The sequence below is a fragment of the Amblyomma mixtum genome, chromosome 1 (assembly GCF_055824585.1).
Source record: "Amblyomma mixtum isolate Tamu chromosome 1, ASM5582458v1, whole genome shotgun sequence".
Lineage (NCBI taxonomy): Eukaryota > Metazoa > Arthropoda > Arachnida > Ixodida > Ixodidae > Amblyomma > Amblyomma mixtum.
The window spans coordinates 203,627,971-203,646,746 of NC_143012.1; the positions used below are offsets into that span (position 1 = coordinate 203,627,971).

Genomic DNA, 18,776 nt, shown 5'->3' on the forward strand with positions numbered 1-18,776 from the left:
CATTACATGGAAGATAACCACTCTGTACCGCATACCATGTTCGGCTTCAGAGCGAAGCTCTCGACGCAGGACGTTCCCCGACAAATACAAAAAGATGTCCTGCGAAACGTACCTCGGACGGGAGAAAATGTCATAATGGCCCTGGACATCGAGGGGGCATTCGATAACGTCAGCCACGAAGCGATCCTTATGGGCCTAGACAACCTGGATTGCGGACAGAGAATCCATGCCTTCGTCAAAGCCTTCCTGTCCGATAGAACTGGCCCCATCGGCATTGGAGACCTTCAATCGGACAAAATTCGCACGCCAAACAAGATAACACCGCAAGGGCAGTTATCTCCCCCTACTCTTCAACATAGCTATGATAGGCCTAGCTCGAAAACTAGAGAACATCGAAGGCATCAGGCATGCAATGTATGCTGACGATATAACAGTCTGGACAAACACGGGCTGCCTCGGAGAGAAGGAAGAAAGGCTACAGGAAGCGGCCTCTTGTGTAGAGCAATACCTCGCAGAAAGAGGACTCGCATGCTCGACCGAGAAATCGAAACTGCTGAGAGTCTGGAGAGGCAAGCAAAACCGTACTGTCCCAACCAACGAGGACCTAAAACTCAACGTCTACCTATAGACAACGATAAGAATTTTGGGCATGTGGGTTCAATCCAACCAGCGCAGTACTCACACTTTTACCCTACTGAAAGCAACAACGCCACAAGTCGCACGCATGATCACCCGCATCACCAACAGGCGACGTGGCATGAGTGAAGAGGACACACTAAAACTAGTCAGAAGCCTAGTAGTTAGTCGAATCACGTACAGCATACCCTACCAGTGCCTCAACAAAAATGAAATACAACAAGCGGATGCCCTGCTACGCAAAGCGTATAAGACAGCGCTCCGACTACCACGCAACACGTCTACAGAAAAACTCATGGCCCTGGGATTACATAACACCTTTGAGGAGCTACGAGAGGCGCAGCTTGAGTCGCAAAAACTCAGGCTGTTGGAAACAACGACTGAGAGAGTGCTCCTGCAGAGGCTCGGATACCGCGAGCAGATGCAAGAAATGTCGAGGACGGCAACGATCCCCGACGAGCTTCGCAAGACCCTCAAGGTAGCGCCAATATCAAAAAACATGGATCCCAACCTCCATCGAGGCAAAAGAGAAGCGAGGGCCGAATTCATCGAGAAAACATACGCTCCTCAAGCCACGACCGTGTATGCAGACGCGTCTTGGAAAGGAGGAGATACCAAAATCGCTGTAGCGGCGATGGTCGATTCGTCTTTACGCGAATTGACCAGCGCGTCTCTCCGAGGCTGCACAGCTGCAAAGTCCGAGGAAGTAGCCGTTGCTCTAGCGGTGGCGGAGGGCTATGGAACCGGGCGGTCACTAACAATACTCACGGACTCTCAAACAGCCTGCCAAAATTACATGAATGGCAGGATAGGTCGTCACGCGCTCCGTATACTCCTCGCAGCGAGCGACAGAATTAAAAACCAGGAAGAACAAAACAAGATCCCACACAAAATTGTGTGGGTACCGGGGCACACGGGGGTGGCAGGGAACCAAGAGGCCGACAGGATAGCTCGAGGATACATCACTTTCCGAGCATCCGACGAAACCGCGGAACTCGCGCCAGCCCCCAGGGAATACTCGGCCATACTACAAAACTATAGAGGCAGAAGAATGCGGTATCCCTCACCGCACAAATCTCTCAGCAGAGAGGAAGCTGTCACTTGGAGACAATTACAAACAGGCTCTTTCCCAAACCTACATATACTAAACAAAATGCACCCTACGATATACGCGGATAAATGTCCCTGGTGCGACGAAAAACCTACTCTATGTCACATCACATGGGCCTGCCAAAACATAGACGTGTCCCCAAAATACAAAAGCCGAGTGCGGAGCAGTGGGAGACTCTGCTGTCCAGCGACCGCTGCGAAGACCAACAAGGTCTGGTACAGCGAGCTCAACGAGCGGCAGTGGCCAGCGGAGCCCTGGACTGAGGGCAACCGACCATTGCTTAGAGGCGGACGACTTCGACAGAGAAGGCTCCTGGGGGTAGAACCAAGACGTCTCTGAAGATGCCCCCAAACCGCAGGAAATAGCATTAGTGAAAATAAAGTTTCCCCTTTCTTGTACTAGGACCGACCGATGGGACTATATGTATGCGTCGCTCATGTGCTTAAAAAGGGTGATTGCTTCGCTGATTATCCGGTGCCTTTACTCATGTACAGGCGCGGCCATAAGTAAGCGGAGCACGCTATTGCGTTCGAAGTGCAATCACGCTTTCTCCATCGGCAATGAAGAAGCGTTGTCTGTCTACTACAAAGCCCACCAACCTCCGCTACCAGCATGCGCGCACCACTGCTGGAAATTTCAATTAGGTGACGCGTGAAAAATATTCGAAGACAGTTGCGTGCTCCGTTTAGTTCTGTCCGTGCCTGTACACTCACCTCGCCCACTCCTGGGATGCTGATACAGCAGTCCATTCTGACGTATACTTTTATAGCGGCAGGCTGATGCCACCTTATATATTAGCAAAACCTCTCAGTGAAGTATATCAATATACCTGGTGGTATAGTATATACATAGCCAAGGCGGGGAGGGGGGGGGGGGGGTTGAACAGGGTTCCTCCAGTTCGGAATCGAAGCACGCTGGAGACCCGCTACGGTGATCCCGAGGAAGCAAGGGCAGGTCGACAAAACCGACGGACTCGCCCCCGAAGGGGGTATGGCGTTTTCGATTTTTCGCGTCTCTGCTGACGAATGTGGGGAACATTACGCTAACAAGAATTCGAAGCGTTTTAGGAGCTCACTTCTTGGCCCTGCCGAGCTCTTGGGGGTTAAAAAAACAAGTGCATGTAGTGGCGAAGACGGACGCTGTGTGTGTTTTTTCTTCATTTGTCCTGAGTGTGTGAAAATGGAGCTTGCGTTTATGTATTATTTTTCTCTTCCTCATATTTCTTAGTAACCTCCAAGCTGAAAAGGAAAAGCGGGAATATAGCTGAGGTCTAAGCGGGTGGTGTTGTGGTCGGCACACGAGAAAGCTCCTCGCGTTCCGTAGCGCCAGCCGGCGTGAAGACGCAACTGCGCAGTGGGGCACAAATCAATTACAGCGGTTCAAGCACCGCCGGGGATAACCGGTTCTTGCCGGAAAGAAAACGACCCTGTGCTGCACTGAATTCTTGAGCGTACAGACGGGCTGCTCGGGTATTCCACCGCCGGAGGAGTGCGCTCAGTCGTAGAGGTTTGAGTTAAGCCCGTTTTGAAGTCGACTAATGGGTCCAGCCATTGGGACCTCGAGAACCGCCGGCCTTCGCTCCCCCGTTCCCGTCTACGGACCCCCTTCCTCTTCACTGTTTTAAGGCGGAAGCCTTTAATGGCTCATACTGTCGTCCGTTAACAAAGCGTTTCACACGCGTTTAACTCGGGAACTAAAAAAGACAGAGGAAAACGAATGGTTGCATCAGATAGTGGAGGAAAAATGAACCTAGAAGCCATGTTTGATGACTTTAGATTAGTCACTTAATGAATTATAGGCAAAAATGTCGAAATTGCGTCGAAATAGCGCGGACGTCGATATAGCCACAGGAATGGTGTTACGTCACATCCACCTGAAGTGGTCACGGCATAGTGTCCTCGGCTTTCGCCGCTCAACACTTTAGTTGCCAGAGTGTCCTCGCAATTTCTTTCTTTTATTTCCTTCAGACAATGAACGAAGCGATACAGATTCGGCTCTCTCATGTTTTTGAAACACAGGAAGGGAAGGTGACAAAATGGATGTGCACGACAAAGAACCCAGGAAGCTGGTAGGAAGGATTTGTCGTTTGTGGAGTTGGCAGTGGTCGCGAGTCGTGTTCTGGGATGAAATTGAACTATTTACTTGGGGAAGTTTTGAAGCGAGTTTCAAGAGACGTTTTTAATGTAGTCAGGTTTTCTATATATCATAATAAACAAGAAACATTTAGGGCCGCATCCCCTCCGGAAGACGTGCGCAATGTGTCAACGTCGTCAGTCGCAAAGTGCTCCCCCAAGGTTCGTCACAGGACCCACACTCTACGCCTTCGCTTAAACATAGGATGAAATCATTGAAGGCGACGGAATAACGTCACCATAAGGAGATTATACACGGTGATTGGTGCAGTCGATAAGATCCAGATGTAGAAAACCTCTTCTTCACGACGGGTCTCAGGACGAGGTCGGAGCAGACTACGCAAGTTCAGAAGGCATCGAGAGAGTATCCTGGCAAGAAACAGTTGCGCTGGCGCTAAAAAGAAGAGGAAGAAGAGGAAGGAGCACCTGGGAGAAGACGATGCAGTGCAAACAAATGGTGTACCTTGGCCAATCCCCCCCCCCCCCCCCCCCCCCCCCCCCCCCCCCCCCCCCCGTGGGTATGTGCCATTTTCATGTGGAGAAGAAGAAGAAGAAATGGATGAAGGTTTCTGGGGATTTAACGTCCCACAAAGAAGTGAATGACGACTAAATATTAGAATACCGTGGTAAGCTGTACCGTCAGTTGAAGACAGAGCTAGTTATCGGGTGGCGTCAGTAAAGCAAGTTATTGGGTTCGCACCGATGTCCGTTGGAATGCAGCTTTGAGCGCTGTGGTTTTGTTTTAGAGCGCAGCTATTAGGCGCCAGTTCTTCGATTCCGCATCGTAGTCATCGTCGTCGGTTTCGCCGTAGTCGGCGTAGCAAGCCACGTGACAGCGAAGCGCCACCTGCCACGGCGAGAGTGGAGGATTGGACATCCAGAAGGTGGCTGCCGCGGGAAGATTCCGGAGGAGTGGCTAACAGTGTAACACGTCACCTGCAACTGTTGGCCGGTGGCGTGTGAACAGCTGCAGTCAAATTTCGCATTACGGTCTATCGTATTCGTCCGTTATTTGTTTATGATATGTTACTTCCTTTCGGTTGAAAATATGCTTAATTTCCACCTTTATTTCAGCCTTCGTTTCTGGCTACACATTCGATGTGTTTGGGTAAGATATTACAAAGAGACTGCTCAAAATGCAAGTTTAAAGCATTTTATGCTCAACAACTGAAGAACAAAGACTCAGGCTTAAGATTCCGGTTCCTTCCGGATCGCGTGGGCCCACCTTGAAGTGCTCATGATTTATGTTGAATTCCAATGGCAGGTCCGGACCAAGTCTTCCTGCTCTGTTTGAAGCAATCGTATTCCAGTAGGAAACCGGGAGCGCTAATTGCCTGTTCCAATGACAAATCAGGATCAGGCGTCGATCCCGGATCGCTCTGTAGAGCAACGACATGTTCTCCTCCGAAATCGGCAGATTTCACTGAAACTTGCGTGACGTTTTCCTGTCCCCATTCTTGTGTTCGTTTCTGCTTGGTCCCCGTGTTTTTGCGCAATTTTTTTGCAGTATGCATATCCTTTCACCGCGTTAGCTTCCTATCACGACCGGCTGCGGCGGTTGTCCCGTATGCCTCTTCTGTGTCTTTGTATTTTACTTTCGCTGTGCGAAGTTCAACAGAAAAGCCAGAGGCCCCGCTTCGACGGGCACCGCCATGTTGCCTGTACGCAGAACTTTTATTGCACCAAGGGCCCCGGGGGTGCGCAAGCATTCCATTTGCAGATTGGGAGGGAGCGATCTCCGCCGGAGCTACGCGCTCCGTTCGTGATCCGGCGGTGCGGTGGCGATCTGCCATTGTAATTCATCATAATAACGCAAATTACTCTAGTTGCGTAATACTGCAATGTTCTTGTCCCGCTCGAGCAGGTCACTGCCGTGGTTCGACGAGGAGGCCCGCAAGGAGGCGATCGCCATTGTGGAGGCCACGGAGTTCGAGCCCTGGACTTCGGAGTTCCACTTCAACATCGCAGGCTCACCGCTGCCGCCGCCCCGCCGTGGCCCGGAAAACAGCAGCGAGACGCAGATATCTAACGAAGGCGAAACGGCTTCGTTTGTCTCAACCGTAATGGAATCTTCGCAGGCAGAAATGTAAGCACCGGGACGTCTGAAATCACCCTTCAAGAGTCGACACTATACGTCGCAGGAGCATTAACTGAAAGGGACTATGCAACGAATTAAAAGTCGCTTGTAAACGCTTTCAGTACTTAGAAATAATGCTAAGAAGCATTCACACCAAGTATGAGTCTTCGGAACTGAGCGAGCAATTTATTATGAATTTTTAAAAACAAAGGTTTTTTTTAAAGATTCGCGTGGCGATTGGTGTTTTTGTAGTGACCGATTGTGAAACTAACATCGTGAAAATAGACGTCACTAATCCCGTGACGTCAGCAGGCCAACGCACGCTGTCATTCGCTGCAGCCACGGCAGCCACGACGTCACGGGCGTACTTCCGGTAGCCGTGACAACCATCTGCTCTTGCCGCCGCGCAACACCCTCAGACAAGCGCGAGCCAGGGCATTGCATTCGCGCATACGGCTTCAGTTTACCTCTGCCGCCTCTCCGGGAAGACGGAGAGAGACCGGAGAGATGCTGCCGACGCTGCTGATGGGGTGCTTGGTGCGACAACCAGAAGTCGCAAACCGAACGTCAGCTAATGACGTATTCATGGGCGGGGCTCAGTCCCAGAGCTGTTTTCTTTATTTTTTTCGGGTGCCCCGCGTGTACGTGTTCAGTCAAAGGAGTTGCACCGCCCTGGTTTTTACCTTCTGTAACTTAGCCGCGACCGGCTGAAAGTTCTTCTCAATGGCTACTAATGCTTTATCTGAAAACAACGATTCATGTAGGACTACAAACCACCCCGCTTTATCCGCAGGTACTAGTCGCAAGTTATTAGCCAGGACTTTTACGGTGGTGAAGCATGGGAAGGGATTCAGGTCACTGATAAACTTCCTTGTCTCGAGTAACTTGGGCAAACGGGATGTTGTATCAACACACGACTCGGAGAACATCTCAATTCATTAGAATCTGATCGCTCCACTAATCTAGTTGATCATTGCCGAGACTGTCAATCCTGTTTTCCGTCTGACGGCCATCTGACGAAAGTTACCGCCATCATGACGGACGAAGGCATAGCAGGGCAGCCTTTATTTTATGTGCTTCCATTTATTCGTCCTTTATGCACGTGCTAAGTTTCTAAACCATATTGAAGTCAGCATGGAGAGGAGGAGCGTAATTTTTAATCGTCTATAACTGCGTTGTTATTGACGCTAGCTGAAAAATTCTTGCGCTGCGGTGGTGAGTGATGTAATGCCTATCTCTCGTCTGCTTTACGTAATCTCAATTAATTTATTACATAGTCCTTTTAAGGGAACTGGACAAAGACAACCGGGACTACCGCAGTACGGGCCAAGTTGTACTGCTGAATTATGCGCTGTGTTCGTTGGTGTCCGCATAATTGTTGCAAGTGTCCGTACGGTGCAGCAACTGCTGTCAGTGTTATGTCATTAGCCTACGGCTTGGTATCTCCCTACCAATTAAGAGTAAGGTATGGTAACCAAGATCAACGTGGAGTATCGTATTCAACTGATACATAAACTTGATAAGCCACCAGCAGATGCGACGTCTTTAAGCCAGACAGCCCTTACAAGTAGTCTGTGCAAAATAAGGGGATTATAGACTTCTGCCCTTTCTTTAAAACTAAATCTCAAGAGAAAACAAAAGCTGTGGCGGTGGTAGAGGCAGGAAATCGTGTCATACACCGAAAACACGGAAGTGCTGATTAGCCAATAATATTGGTCGCCATCTTTATTAAGTATTTCCTCCACACAAAAAAATTACTTTCAAATAGAAAGCCCATGCAAACCATGCATTACTGTACTCGATGCGTTCGGCGGTCCTGGCCACTGTGTAGCGAAAAATAAAAAACGTCTCACTCAACGCTTGACGAAAAATACAAAATAAAAGGCACTGATCAGCAGAAGGATCAAATGACGTTTCGGCTCCCACACGGCAGCTTTGTTCACAATGAAGGTGAAGCGGAAAATCGTTGCCTTAAATACGGCGCATGTTAGATCCTGCGCACCTAGCGTATACTTGGCGATGTCAGTGCACGTTAAAGATCCCCAGGTGGTCGAAATTTCCGGAGCCCTCCACTACGGCGTCCCTCATAGCCTGAGTCGCTTTGGGACGTTAAACCCCATAAACCAACCAACCAACCAGATTGCCATCACACAACGGTTCAGCGTATCTGTTGCCGGTTGGATAATCTGCGACTCGAGATAGAGCCGCCATGATCGATTCTTTTCTTTTGCAAGGACACACGCCTGCTCCCACTCAGTGTTGTGGCCGGTAGATACCGAGGGTTCGGCAAGTGCGTTCGAAGCCACCCGTCGATTCTTCAGAGCGCTCGCAGAACAAACTAAACCCGTCTCAAACAAATCCACAGGTACAACTAATTACACTGTGTTGGCCATGCTTTAATGTTGGAAGCTGTTGATGCCTTTACCGAAAGTGGCGTCACTTCCCCTCTGGTGACGTCACGGCTAGTCTCATGACGTCACTTTACATCTCGTGGCATCACTTCCCTCCAGCCATTGGGAATTATTCAATCTGGTGACATCACCTCCCTGCAGCCAATGGGCGAATTTAATGAACGGCGAAACATTTTTTCTCTCGCGTCAAAATAAGCCACGAAGCTAAGAACGTGCTGCCTTAGCAGAGAGGGGCCCGCAGATCCGCAGTGATTTTTATCACAACGGCGCAGTCGGTGTATCCGGCAGTCTAGCTAACACAAACTGAGGAATCCAACTGTGCCGTTCCTGCCTAAAAAGTCACGGCGGAATCTCGAAAGGGAAACAGCAGGAAAACCGCCGCAGCACAGCTCTTCATTCATGTAGCTGCGGCGAAGGTGGCCTTTGGAAACCGAATCTAAGCCGCCGAAGGTGTCAATACAAAGAAGAAAAAAAAGGGCGCAAAACGCAGGCAAAAGCTTACAATAACTGCAGGTGAATCCGGGAGTATCCGCGTTAGTTGAGGTAGAGGTGGCAACTTGGATTAAGACGAATCATGGAGGAAGGAAAACTCGAGGAGGGGCCCTTGCTATCCGAGCTGCTCGTCAAACAAGTTCAAGAGCACTTCGGCTCTCTAAAGGGCTGCAAGGCGAAAGAAAGCCCTTCCTGGCGCACTGTTTGGCATTGACTGCGAGGCTGTTTGTGCTGTACTAGTGCTTTATTTGACTGCACAGTTTGACTACACATTACAACTACACACTTTGACTGCCGACTTTGACTGCTTCTTTAGCACGACTCTCTCTGTGCTTCGACAAGTCCGGTTGTATCCATGGCTCTGTTCGCAGTAATGACGCAGGTAGTGTGGTCGCCCACGGACGCCTTACGCCCCGTGTCGGAGCAGAAGACAACTATTTTATTAGTTGTCGTGTGCTCCAAAAGGGGGCGTCAGGCTTCCGTGGGTGACCTCATTAATTCGAATCGCGCACTGTGACGTCATAACCGTTTCGACCAACCGAAAAGCCTGACACCTCTGCTAACAACCTTTTGTCGACCACGATGAGGCATTAAAGGTTTTCGCCTTAAAAAGTGCGCCGAAAGTGTTTTCACAAGGACTACTGGAAGCCTTTGGCCGATGGAACAGAGATGCGTCATCTACTGCATTGTCTGCTGCACGTGACAAGAGCGCCAAGGTGGCTTCCAAAATGTGACGTAACGGCCTTTGCTCTTTCCTTCCTCCATGCGATCCCCAGTAGCACAGGTGATGGGCCCAATAACGGAAATTCATTCGCAAGGGCCGGTCCCACAAAGCACCAGAGTGAGAGCATCCATTGCCAATACTGGGCCAGTCACCTGTGCTGCTTGAATGGCTTATCAGAGGCCGCTCTAGCGCGTGTAGATATGCCGGTTAGATTACGAGATATAAATATACAGGGCAGAGTTTCCTGCGCACTCGTGAAAGGATCACACGCAGGAAGCCATAGTATACAAACTCTCAGTGCGGTCACTTTAAGCTTTCAAAGTGGTCATGTATTGTAACTCGTCGGTTATAGGACCCACTGGTCACGTGACCCTTGCCTGGTTTGCCTGCAGAGACATCGCGTCCTGGTTATAACTTCGGTCGCTGCAAATGGTCTAGGTAGCGAGCGCATTCCGCTTTTTTCTCAGTCCACCAACCGGAGCGGACCAGGGAACTGGTACTGATCTTCTGGAGTCTGGTACTGGTCCCCATACTGACCACCAGTTCACTGAGGCCCTCGCGAGATCGGCGGCCGTCGACCGTGACACCTTTGATTGGAACCGCGAGCGCGCGACACCGTTCCATGCGACGGCCATTGAGCACTGGACTAGGGCGGCAGTGAAATACAAGCGCACCTTCCCCAATTGGCCGCTCGACGACTCGCTGCTGCATCGGCACCTGTCTCCGGCGCAGCTGGCGCAGTATCACTACTGGTGGAACTCGCTGTTCCTCAAGATGGCCGCCTTCGCCGAGCCCCTGTTCTACCTCGATAGCTCCATGTCGGCCAGCTACGGGGGCCTGGGGTACATGGTCGCCAGACACCTGGTCACGGCCTTCGATATGACGGTGCGCATCATATTTAAATCCAGAGCATTGGATAATCACTTGTTGCACAGCTCTGGCTTCTGGACAGGTTGCTAGTGGCCGTTTATTATCAGTACTATTGGCGCAGATGCGCTTTTGTGAAGTGAAGTGAAGTGAAGTTTATTTCGACATCGATTTGTCAGAGGTGACGGGACAAAAGGCAATTCATTTTTTGCCTGACGTGGCCCCGTCACCCGTTACATTGCTCAGGGGGGTGGAAAATTACACAGTAAAGTACACAAAGCAAAAACAAGAAAAGTAACAACATCGCATACGTACTACATGAATTATATGTAACGATCAATGACTTACACATAATTAACACAGATGCAATGAAAAATAAAGAAAAAAACAACGCATAGCTGAAATGTAGCTAGGACAAAACAAAAAAAATTGAAATAGCAAACAATGAGATGCATAGAATTAACATACAAGCAAGGGGAGAAATAGCACGCAAACCAAAAACAATGAAAACCGCATTGCATGCCTCCTACGTCTTTAGGACAACAAAACCAAAAATAGCGAACCTGGACAATACACCCAGCGAGTAAAAAAAAAAAAAAAAAAACTAGAAACTGGACATTTTATGGAGGCGATAGGGACAGAAGGTACATTTTAACATTGTTCTTGAAGTTACGGGGGGAACGAGGCTGCTGCAGAAGTTCCATAATACGTGGGTGTTTATTAAGTAAATCAGGAATTAAGTAATCAATGTGCTGCATACCATAATTCGTTCTCATCAGAGCCATTTGAAAATGACTATACCTGAAATCATAAGGTTTATTGTTAGGGAAGTATAAAGCATAAAAGGAAACTGGGTCACGGGTGACTTCATGATAAATATGATATGCAAGCTTTAGTTGAAATAGTTCGTTTATCTTGAGTAAATTGTGTTTTAAGAATAATGGGTATGTATGTTCTAGCGGACCTACATCTTCTATGCAACGCAGAGCTCGTTTTTGCAATATCTCAAGCCTGTGCAAGTTTGTCTTGGTAGTGGTGCCCCAGATTAACAGACAGTAATGCAAATGAGACTGTACTAAAGCAAAATACAACTGACGTTTAATAGAGCTGGGAACCAAATATCTCACCTTATACAAAATGCCTAGAGATCTAGAGATATTTGTGTGAACCTTATTTATATGAGAAGTCCAGCTTAAGTTTTCCTCAAATAAGACACCTAAGAACTTATAAATGGAAACGCGTTCAAGGGCTGAGTCTTGGTACTTGACCTGGATATTAAAATCTTCAGGTTTATTTCGCGGCTTAAACATTACGTACATTGTCTTCCGAACGTTCAATTGCATTTGGTTTATCCGGAGCCAGCATGAAAGCTCATGTAGCCAGGTGTTCGCGAAGGTTTCTAGTGCAGATAACTGTTTTCCTGAAAAAAACACACTGGTGTCATCTGCATAAAGTATAATATGGGGTGTATTTGGTATGAGGACAATATCATTAATATAAATTATAAACAGCAAGGGTCCCAGGATTGAACCTTGTGGAACACCATATGCAATCGGTTCTAGAATAGAAGAATGTCCATTAAGGCTTGTAAATTGGTATCTGTCCGTCAGGTAGCTACGAATAAGATTGAGAGCAACGCCACGGATTCCAAAAAAAGGAAGTTTATAAAATAATATTTGATGTTTAATAGAATCAAACGCTTTTCTGAAATCAAGGAACAGACCTAGCGTGAATCGGTTATTTTCAAAATTATTGATAACCTTGTTTTTAATATTCAGAAGGGCTGTATTAGGTTGGCTAGGTTGGCTATATTATAAGGTGCAAAACAGCATAAGTAATCTGTTGTGCTTGTTAAGTCACGATCTCGAAGCAGTTTTATCACCGAATTTTGAAATTGCAAGTAATGAGCAGATTATTGCAGCCCGATGCCATGCAGTCTTCCATTATTCCTTATAGAAACAAGCCCACAGGTGAACAGAGGGCAGGCAGTGCCCGTGTTATGCGTCCTGACGGAGAAGACGTTTCCTCAACCTTTGCTCGTAACGGAAGATATATATGCCTTTCGTAACGTAAGACATAAGCCTGGCTAATGGCGAGAGTAAAAAGTGTTCCCTCTTGTCTAAAATTTTTTACAACGCTATAACATTGACTCCGCAGTTTTTTAGGAAACCGTGTCATGTAGTCCGCAAGCCGCAGACTCCTCGAACGGCGTTGATTCTTCGTGAAAGATGCAGCCGACCACTCTGCAGCTGCCTGGCTAAGGCCTGAAGACAAACACCGGATGGTGGTAGGAAGGAGAGGGAGGGGATTAATCTTAGCGGGTAGAAGAGAGTAAAAAGACGCCTGATTGACTGAAGCTGAAATGCATGATATTGGCACGGCATACTTCGTCACTGGCTCGCACACGTGTTTCTTTTTATAACTGGGTCATTCCGGCCTGCCGGTGGGACCGCTTTCTCGGCGGAATAATTGTCGACCCGGGGACTGCGTTGTTGTTTTTTTTTTTTATGTACATATTTCCCCACTCCTTTTTCTCACTCCCTCAGCGAGGTACCTTTCTAGACGCCCAGCGCAAACGCCGCGACTGGATCGGCCGCAAGAGCCGCGAGGAGTACCAGCGCAAGATCGCCTGCACCGGCGGTGACAGCCGCGTGCTCACCCGCGTAGCCGCGCTGGAGGTCGCTCTGACCGCTTTCCGCGCCTCATCCAACGGAGGGGCCAGGAAGGAGCGAGACGAGCGCCTCTCTTTCCCGGGCGTGAAGGGAGCCTTCTCTCCGGAGATGCTCATTTTCCTCGTCTACTGCCGCGGCACCTGCGGATCGCGACTGCGCTGTGGGGAGGTTCTCAAGCACCTGGAGCCCTTCGGTGCAGCCTTCCAGTGTCCCAGAGAGTCGAAAATGACGTCCTCGACGTCCAAGTGCTCATTTTTTGGACACTGAAGGCGTGGAGCATTGGACATCTTCCACGAGGGAGTGTTCTATTGGCTGTCACCGGTTGCTGCCGTTTAATGCTCTAATTACTTCTTTTTTTTAGTTTTCTTCGCATCTCGTTCTTATGTGTCTCGCGTCCTGTGCTCTTTTACACGGTGACAACGGCCACGTGTTTTAGCATAAATCTGAAATCATGAAAGCTGCTGCAACTCACAAAACCTCTGAGAAAACCATCACTCGTGGCTATAGATGTACCGCAACTGTTATGTGCTTCTATCGCTTGTCTGCTTTTGTGTAGTTTAAATATCGCTTGTCTGTTATTGTATAGTTTAAATGAGTATAACAGCCTCTCCGTGAGGTCTCTTATATCACATTCCAGCACGACACCACTTCCCAGTTTGCTAATAACCCCTCCCCTGAGCACATGTTAAGCCTAAAAGCGTGCCCAAGGCAGTTCAAGCTTTCTGCAATAGGGGACTGGTAGAACCTCTGAGAAAAAAGTGATGTAGAAGGAAGGTGTTTGGTGCTACCGAAGGCTCCGCCTCCTGTATCTGATGGCTGTGAAAATAGAATGGAATGTAAAATTATTGCTCTGCGCATAGCGTAAACCCGGACCCATTATCCTTGCGCTTTCTTTATTAAAATGGAAATGGTGTGGAGAGTTGCACATTTGCTGTAATATACGCAAGCTCCTTGGTTCCCATAAGCCGCAGACGTTGCCGATTGCTAAACAACCGTTTGCTGTGCTAAGAAACCGAGCGAGTCGTTTCGAAATTGTATGGGCATGGACCATCAGGAGCGCATTAGGCATGTTTATTTGCCCTAGCTGTTCACCACGACTGTTGGTGGTTTGTGAAATGAAACGGTTTTATTTGCCTGCTCCGCTGATCGCCTCGAAAATAGGAATTCTGAACCTGCCTCACCTGTGTGCAGCAGCCTCCTTATAGAACAATTCTCAATAAGGAAAAGCGGGCGCAAAAAGACTGAGGGCAAGGGAGTTCGGGCACTGAAGAGTACCTTCACCAGCGAACATGCACCTTGAAGCGAAAGCTCTTGTGTTGTTCTCCGTGCAGTCGTTTTTTATGTGTTTTCCTTTGCATGTTACATTTCATGCTATAGCTCATAAAGCACTTCGACGTTACACGCCTGTGTTCGGGTCTTACTTTATTGCGTAGCAGTTCATAACGCAAGGGTTACCGCGGTTACTAGCATGCTAATAGGTAGGACTGTGTGACGTATTCCCCGCAGAAGGGGATCCTGCGGCAATTCTGGCATAATGGCACCTTCTCGACGTCGACTTCCATTTTTGCATTTGCGATTTTCACGAGCTAGAAAGGATGCCTCAACTTATCCGCTATGGCGGCGTTACGAAGGACTACTGTGGGTTGAGCCTGCATAGAATCGCGGTTGTTGTAAACATTCATGAAGTCGCAAATTTTGGTCCGTGGACGTTACCTCTTCTGGATGAGTCTCTCTAGTGGGAGGTGTATAGGAAGTGTTCACGTGACATCACGGGAGCCGTTTTGTAACGAAACGCGCAACTTAAGCAGTGCAAGCCGGAGCAGGCAACTATAAGCAAATAGATTAGTATGCAGCCTTTCGCCGCATTCCGCTGAACTATAGTACGCTCACTTTCATAAAACCCCTCATGCAAATACTAAACCGATGAAAAACAACCATGTTAATGGCACATGCGTCGTGTTGCGTAGTGGAGATCAGCCATTTTTGCTGATATAATTTGCTGACCATGTGCGTTTTGGAACGGAAGCTTTTAATGACGCCTGCTTTGAAAAATACGTAGACGTAAGTTTACCGGCTTAGCACGTTATTCGCCGAAAGTTGGTTCGAATAGCGGAGTTTCCAGCAGGTAAGGACCGTCTGCCGCATGCATGCAATGAGGATGGTAGCGCTGGAACAAAACCTGAATCTGTAAAATGTCTTTGCAGTGCAGAATAAACTGATTGATTGAATTAAGTGATATCAGTGCGAAAGCACTAGTCTGATGAGTCAACCCCGACCAAGATTTTGGGATGGTTCTATACTTTCGGTGTTTATATGCTTATGATGTTTGTGGGTTTGTACCAAATCAAAGTAGAATTAATCAAATATCCACGACTGGGAGTTGAACCCGCAATGGAGCGAACTTATCAACTTTGCAGGCCGCTGCGCGAGAGCAATAGGCTATCGCCGCAGCCGAACATGCCTCATGTAACACACACTTTGTGCTGTGCATTGCACATCGTCTTCTTCAACTAATACTATTTCTCAACTAATATCCGCACTTTAAGCTATGTGGCGCTAGTGACAGATGTGCGCTGCATACGTTGGCGAGGACAGAGTTTTGGCACAAACACTGCTCTAGAGCAGCATGCGTAGGTGTTAACACAGGGGCAGAAACACGGAACTGGTGCATAGGCCGCCGCTGTACATTAGGTGCATTGGCATAAGTGATGAATTTGCTGAAGACACGCATAACTGGCTCTCTGGGTGGGTGGAAACCTCAATCGCGCTTTCAGTTACGTGGCAATGGTGTCCCCTGTAAAAAACTCATTTTGTACAATATTTCGTGCTTATCAGTGTTAAACCGCCAACAATTACTGCGAAAGCACTAATCCGGAGGTTCAGATCCTAGTAAAATCGTCTAGTGTATGTCTGCGCACCTCGGCAGCATAGAAAAAAGAGAAGTAGAAATCACACCATTATCCATGACCGGAAGTCGAATACGTAGCGGCGCGAACAGATCTGCTTCCAAGGCCGCTGTGCGGGACCGCTAGGCTATCACTGGAGTTTTTCTTTTCCCCCTATTGCATGGAAGTACACCCACCCTGACAGGCTTCAAGGCGGACTTAACCAGGTCGCGCTCCACAACCCGTCATACACCCTCGCACAAGCAACCTGCTCTCACTTCGCCCGCACATCAAAATTCCTGTCATCCGTCTCTTCCACACAGCAAACAGTCTCATGAGCACGAAAACATTATATGGAACCTTGAAACCTTGCATTGTAGGCAATAATGTTATAATGTAGGGCGTATCTCAATCTCCTTTTTGAGAGTCCGTTGAAGGTTTAAAAAAAACAGCGCCTCACGACACAAGCAGACACAAGCGACAGTTCACAGACCATAGCACCAAAGTCCCTTTTTCAAGAAGCCACGCTTTGAGAGGTAAGGTTAACGTGTGCAGTTTAAAAAAAGTCTTCGCGACCGAATGAACACCAATCGATTGCACCCTCTGTGGTACACTGTTGTCTAGAAAGGAATGGTAAGACTGCCAATACATCGGTACAGAAAAAGCGTCTAAATCAGAACTTTTGTCATGTGTCCTCTGGATAAACTGTATAGGTATTCTAATGAAAAAAGTACGTAGAGGCAATGACATGCGTATGCGAATTCTTTAAAAAAAAAACCCTCGAATCCCCGCACTCCTACCACCAGTAGGCGCAAACACACTTGGCAGAGAGGCAGTTAATCAAACACAGCTAGGAGGAAGAGATAGCTTGGTGTCTTAAAAAGAAAAACCTTGAAACAAGCTGATTAACAAACAAGGACTGAAAACCAGCTCTGCTAGCCTCCAGAGGGAGAAACAAATTGTCTCGACGCACAGGCTCCCATCGAGAGCGCCACACAAAAGTCGCAGAAATTCTATGCATTGACTGCAATTCCTTCCTTGCACAATGCAGCACCTGCATAGCGTAGATAAGCTTCGAAACCAAGAAGATACCGCAAACTTGTGCCCGTGCAAACAGAGACAGCTTCCTGCCCATCCAAGCCTGGGTTTGTCGCCTGACTAGATCTGAGAATCCCAGTGAGGCCCACTATTATGATAGTAATGCAAGAAAACCCACCAATACTGTAAGAATCCGGAGTCCCACCTTCTGCCGCCAAAAAAAGCTTGCTTTTTTACCCCTGTGACCTAGCGAGAGCCTCATTCATATATCAAGGATAAGAGACGCATAGGAGCTATCAAAAAACTGCTCAGTTACACGCAAGACCTCGATTACAGCTATTAGAAACGGGCAACGTCATCAGCATAATCGTTTTGTTGTTAATGATACTACGACATAGGGGCTCATGATAAAAAGCGAATAACAAAGGCAACAGCGGGCAGCCCTGCCGAACAGAAGTTTTATGTGGAATAAGTTTGGCAAACTTTTGATTAACGATAATTCTTGTAGTGGCCGCTTTATGACATAGTTCTGTTCCTGTTGTTATTCTTGTTTTGCTTGTCTGTTTGTTTTTGCCCTGCTAATCTATTTCATTCTCATTATATAAATGTTACTTATTTAAAATACCATTGTTATTACTGCTAATTGTACCTGTCTGTGATGCTGCTTGTTTTTTAATCAAGTTAGTATTAATCTACCGGGGGTGCCGTGACAGTCGCTTGACTTTGGGACCCTCGCCTGTATACTGAATTTATGTAACCTATTTGTACACAATAAAATTTTATCTTTAAGCAAGAGATCACCAGTGTTTCCACTCTGCAGTACAGGAAACAACAAATAGTGGCGCACTTTGTCAAAAGCTTTTGCCAGATCAACCTGAATGAGATCCACTTGACTGACCACATCTCACACTGTCTCTAACACAGAGCATTCGATGTGGATATGATTTTGGATACTACAGCTTTTGATCCCACACACGCGGCCCTATCTAGCATACCCAGAAATCCTGGACGAAAATGTTTTTCAACGCAAGCCAGTTTATGAACACAATTGTTTAGAATATGTAAGCATGGATAGGTGTTTGTTTGCAGCTTTCTCCAACTTAGACTGATCTTTATTTGGTTGGCTATGGTGTGGGGGATAAACCCTCTTTAGTCCCCTAAGGTGCTCCCGTATGTCGTTGTACGTCTAGGTAAATGGCTCGAGTCCCAACTCATCAGCCGTCGCTCGGTTATTATGTCCTCAAGCGATGAATTTCGCTGCGTAGTTCCCGACAAGAATAGAAAAATATGTTTTTCTTCGCTCAGCCACCAGGCATAGAATGCGGAGAGCATTATTGCCAAGTCTACATCGCAGGGAATTCCGACAGGCGGTCTGCGATTCAGATATGGTTACCAGGGATTAGCCTGCTCTCGTGCCTTCAGAGACTGCGGGAGCAATTGTAAACTCCTCTGGTTCAGTAGACCTACAACTCCTTATGGTTAGAGCCTTAATACCTAACGGACCGATCAGCAACCATGGGAGCAGGAGAACTTCGGTCGGCCAAAATGGTAATGCTCAATGAAGGCACCTCGCAAGGCTCAATGATCTCCCCTCTCCTCTTCAACATAGCTCTCTCAGGGCTTCCTGAGAGACCCGACCGCATCGAAGGCATCAGCCATGCCGTGTACGCTGACGATATTACGATGCGGTCAAATGAGGAAAACAATTACCAACTCCAACAAGCCGTGACC

General features: G+C 47.9%; 1 protein-coding gene across 1 annotated transcript in view; it reads left to right on the forward strand.

The window, feature by feature from the left end:
- The window catches only part of LOC149370590 (endothelin-converting enzyme 1-like), a 35,489-nt gene extending 21,006 nt beyond the window's left edge, over positions 1–14,483 (forward strand). The window contains exons 8-10 of the mRNA XM_089578088.1: positions 5,744–5,965; positions 10,051–10,468; positions 12,997–14,483. Coding sequence (XP_089434214.1) covers positions 5,744–5,965; positions 10,051–10,468; positions 12,997–13,389 — 1,033 coding nt within the window. The 3' untranslated portion in view covers positions 13,390–14,483. The remainder of the gene's footprint in view (positions 1–5,743; positions 5,966–10,050; positions 10,469–12,996) is intronic.
- The last annotated feature ends 4,293 nt before the right edge of the window (positions 14,484–18,776 follow it).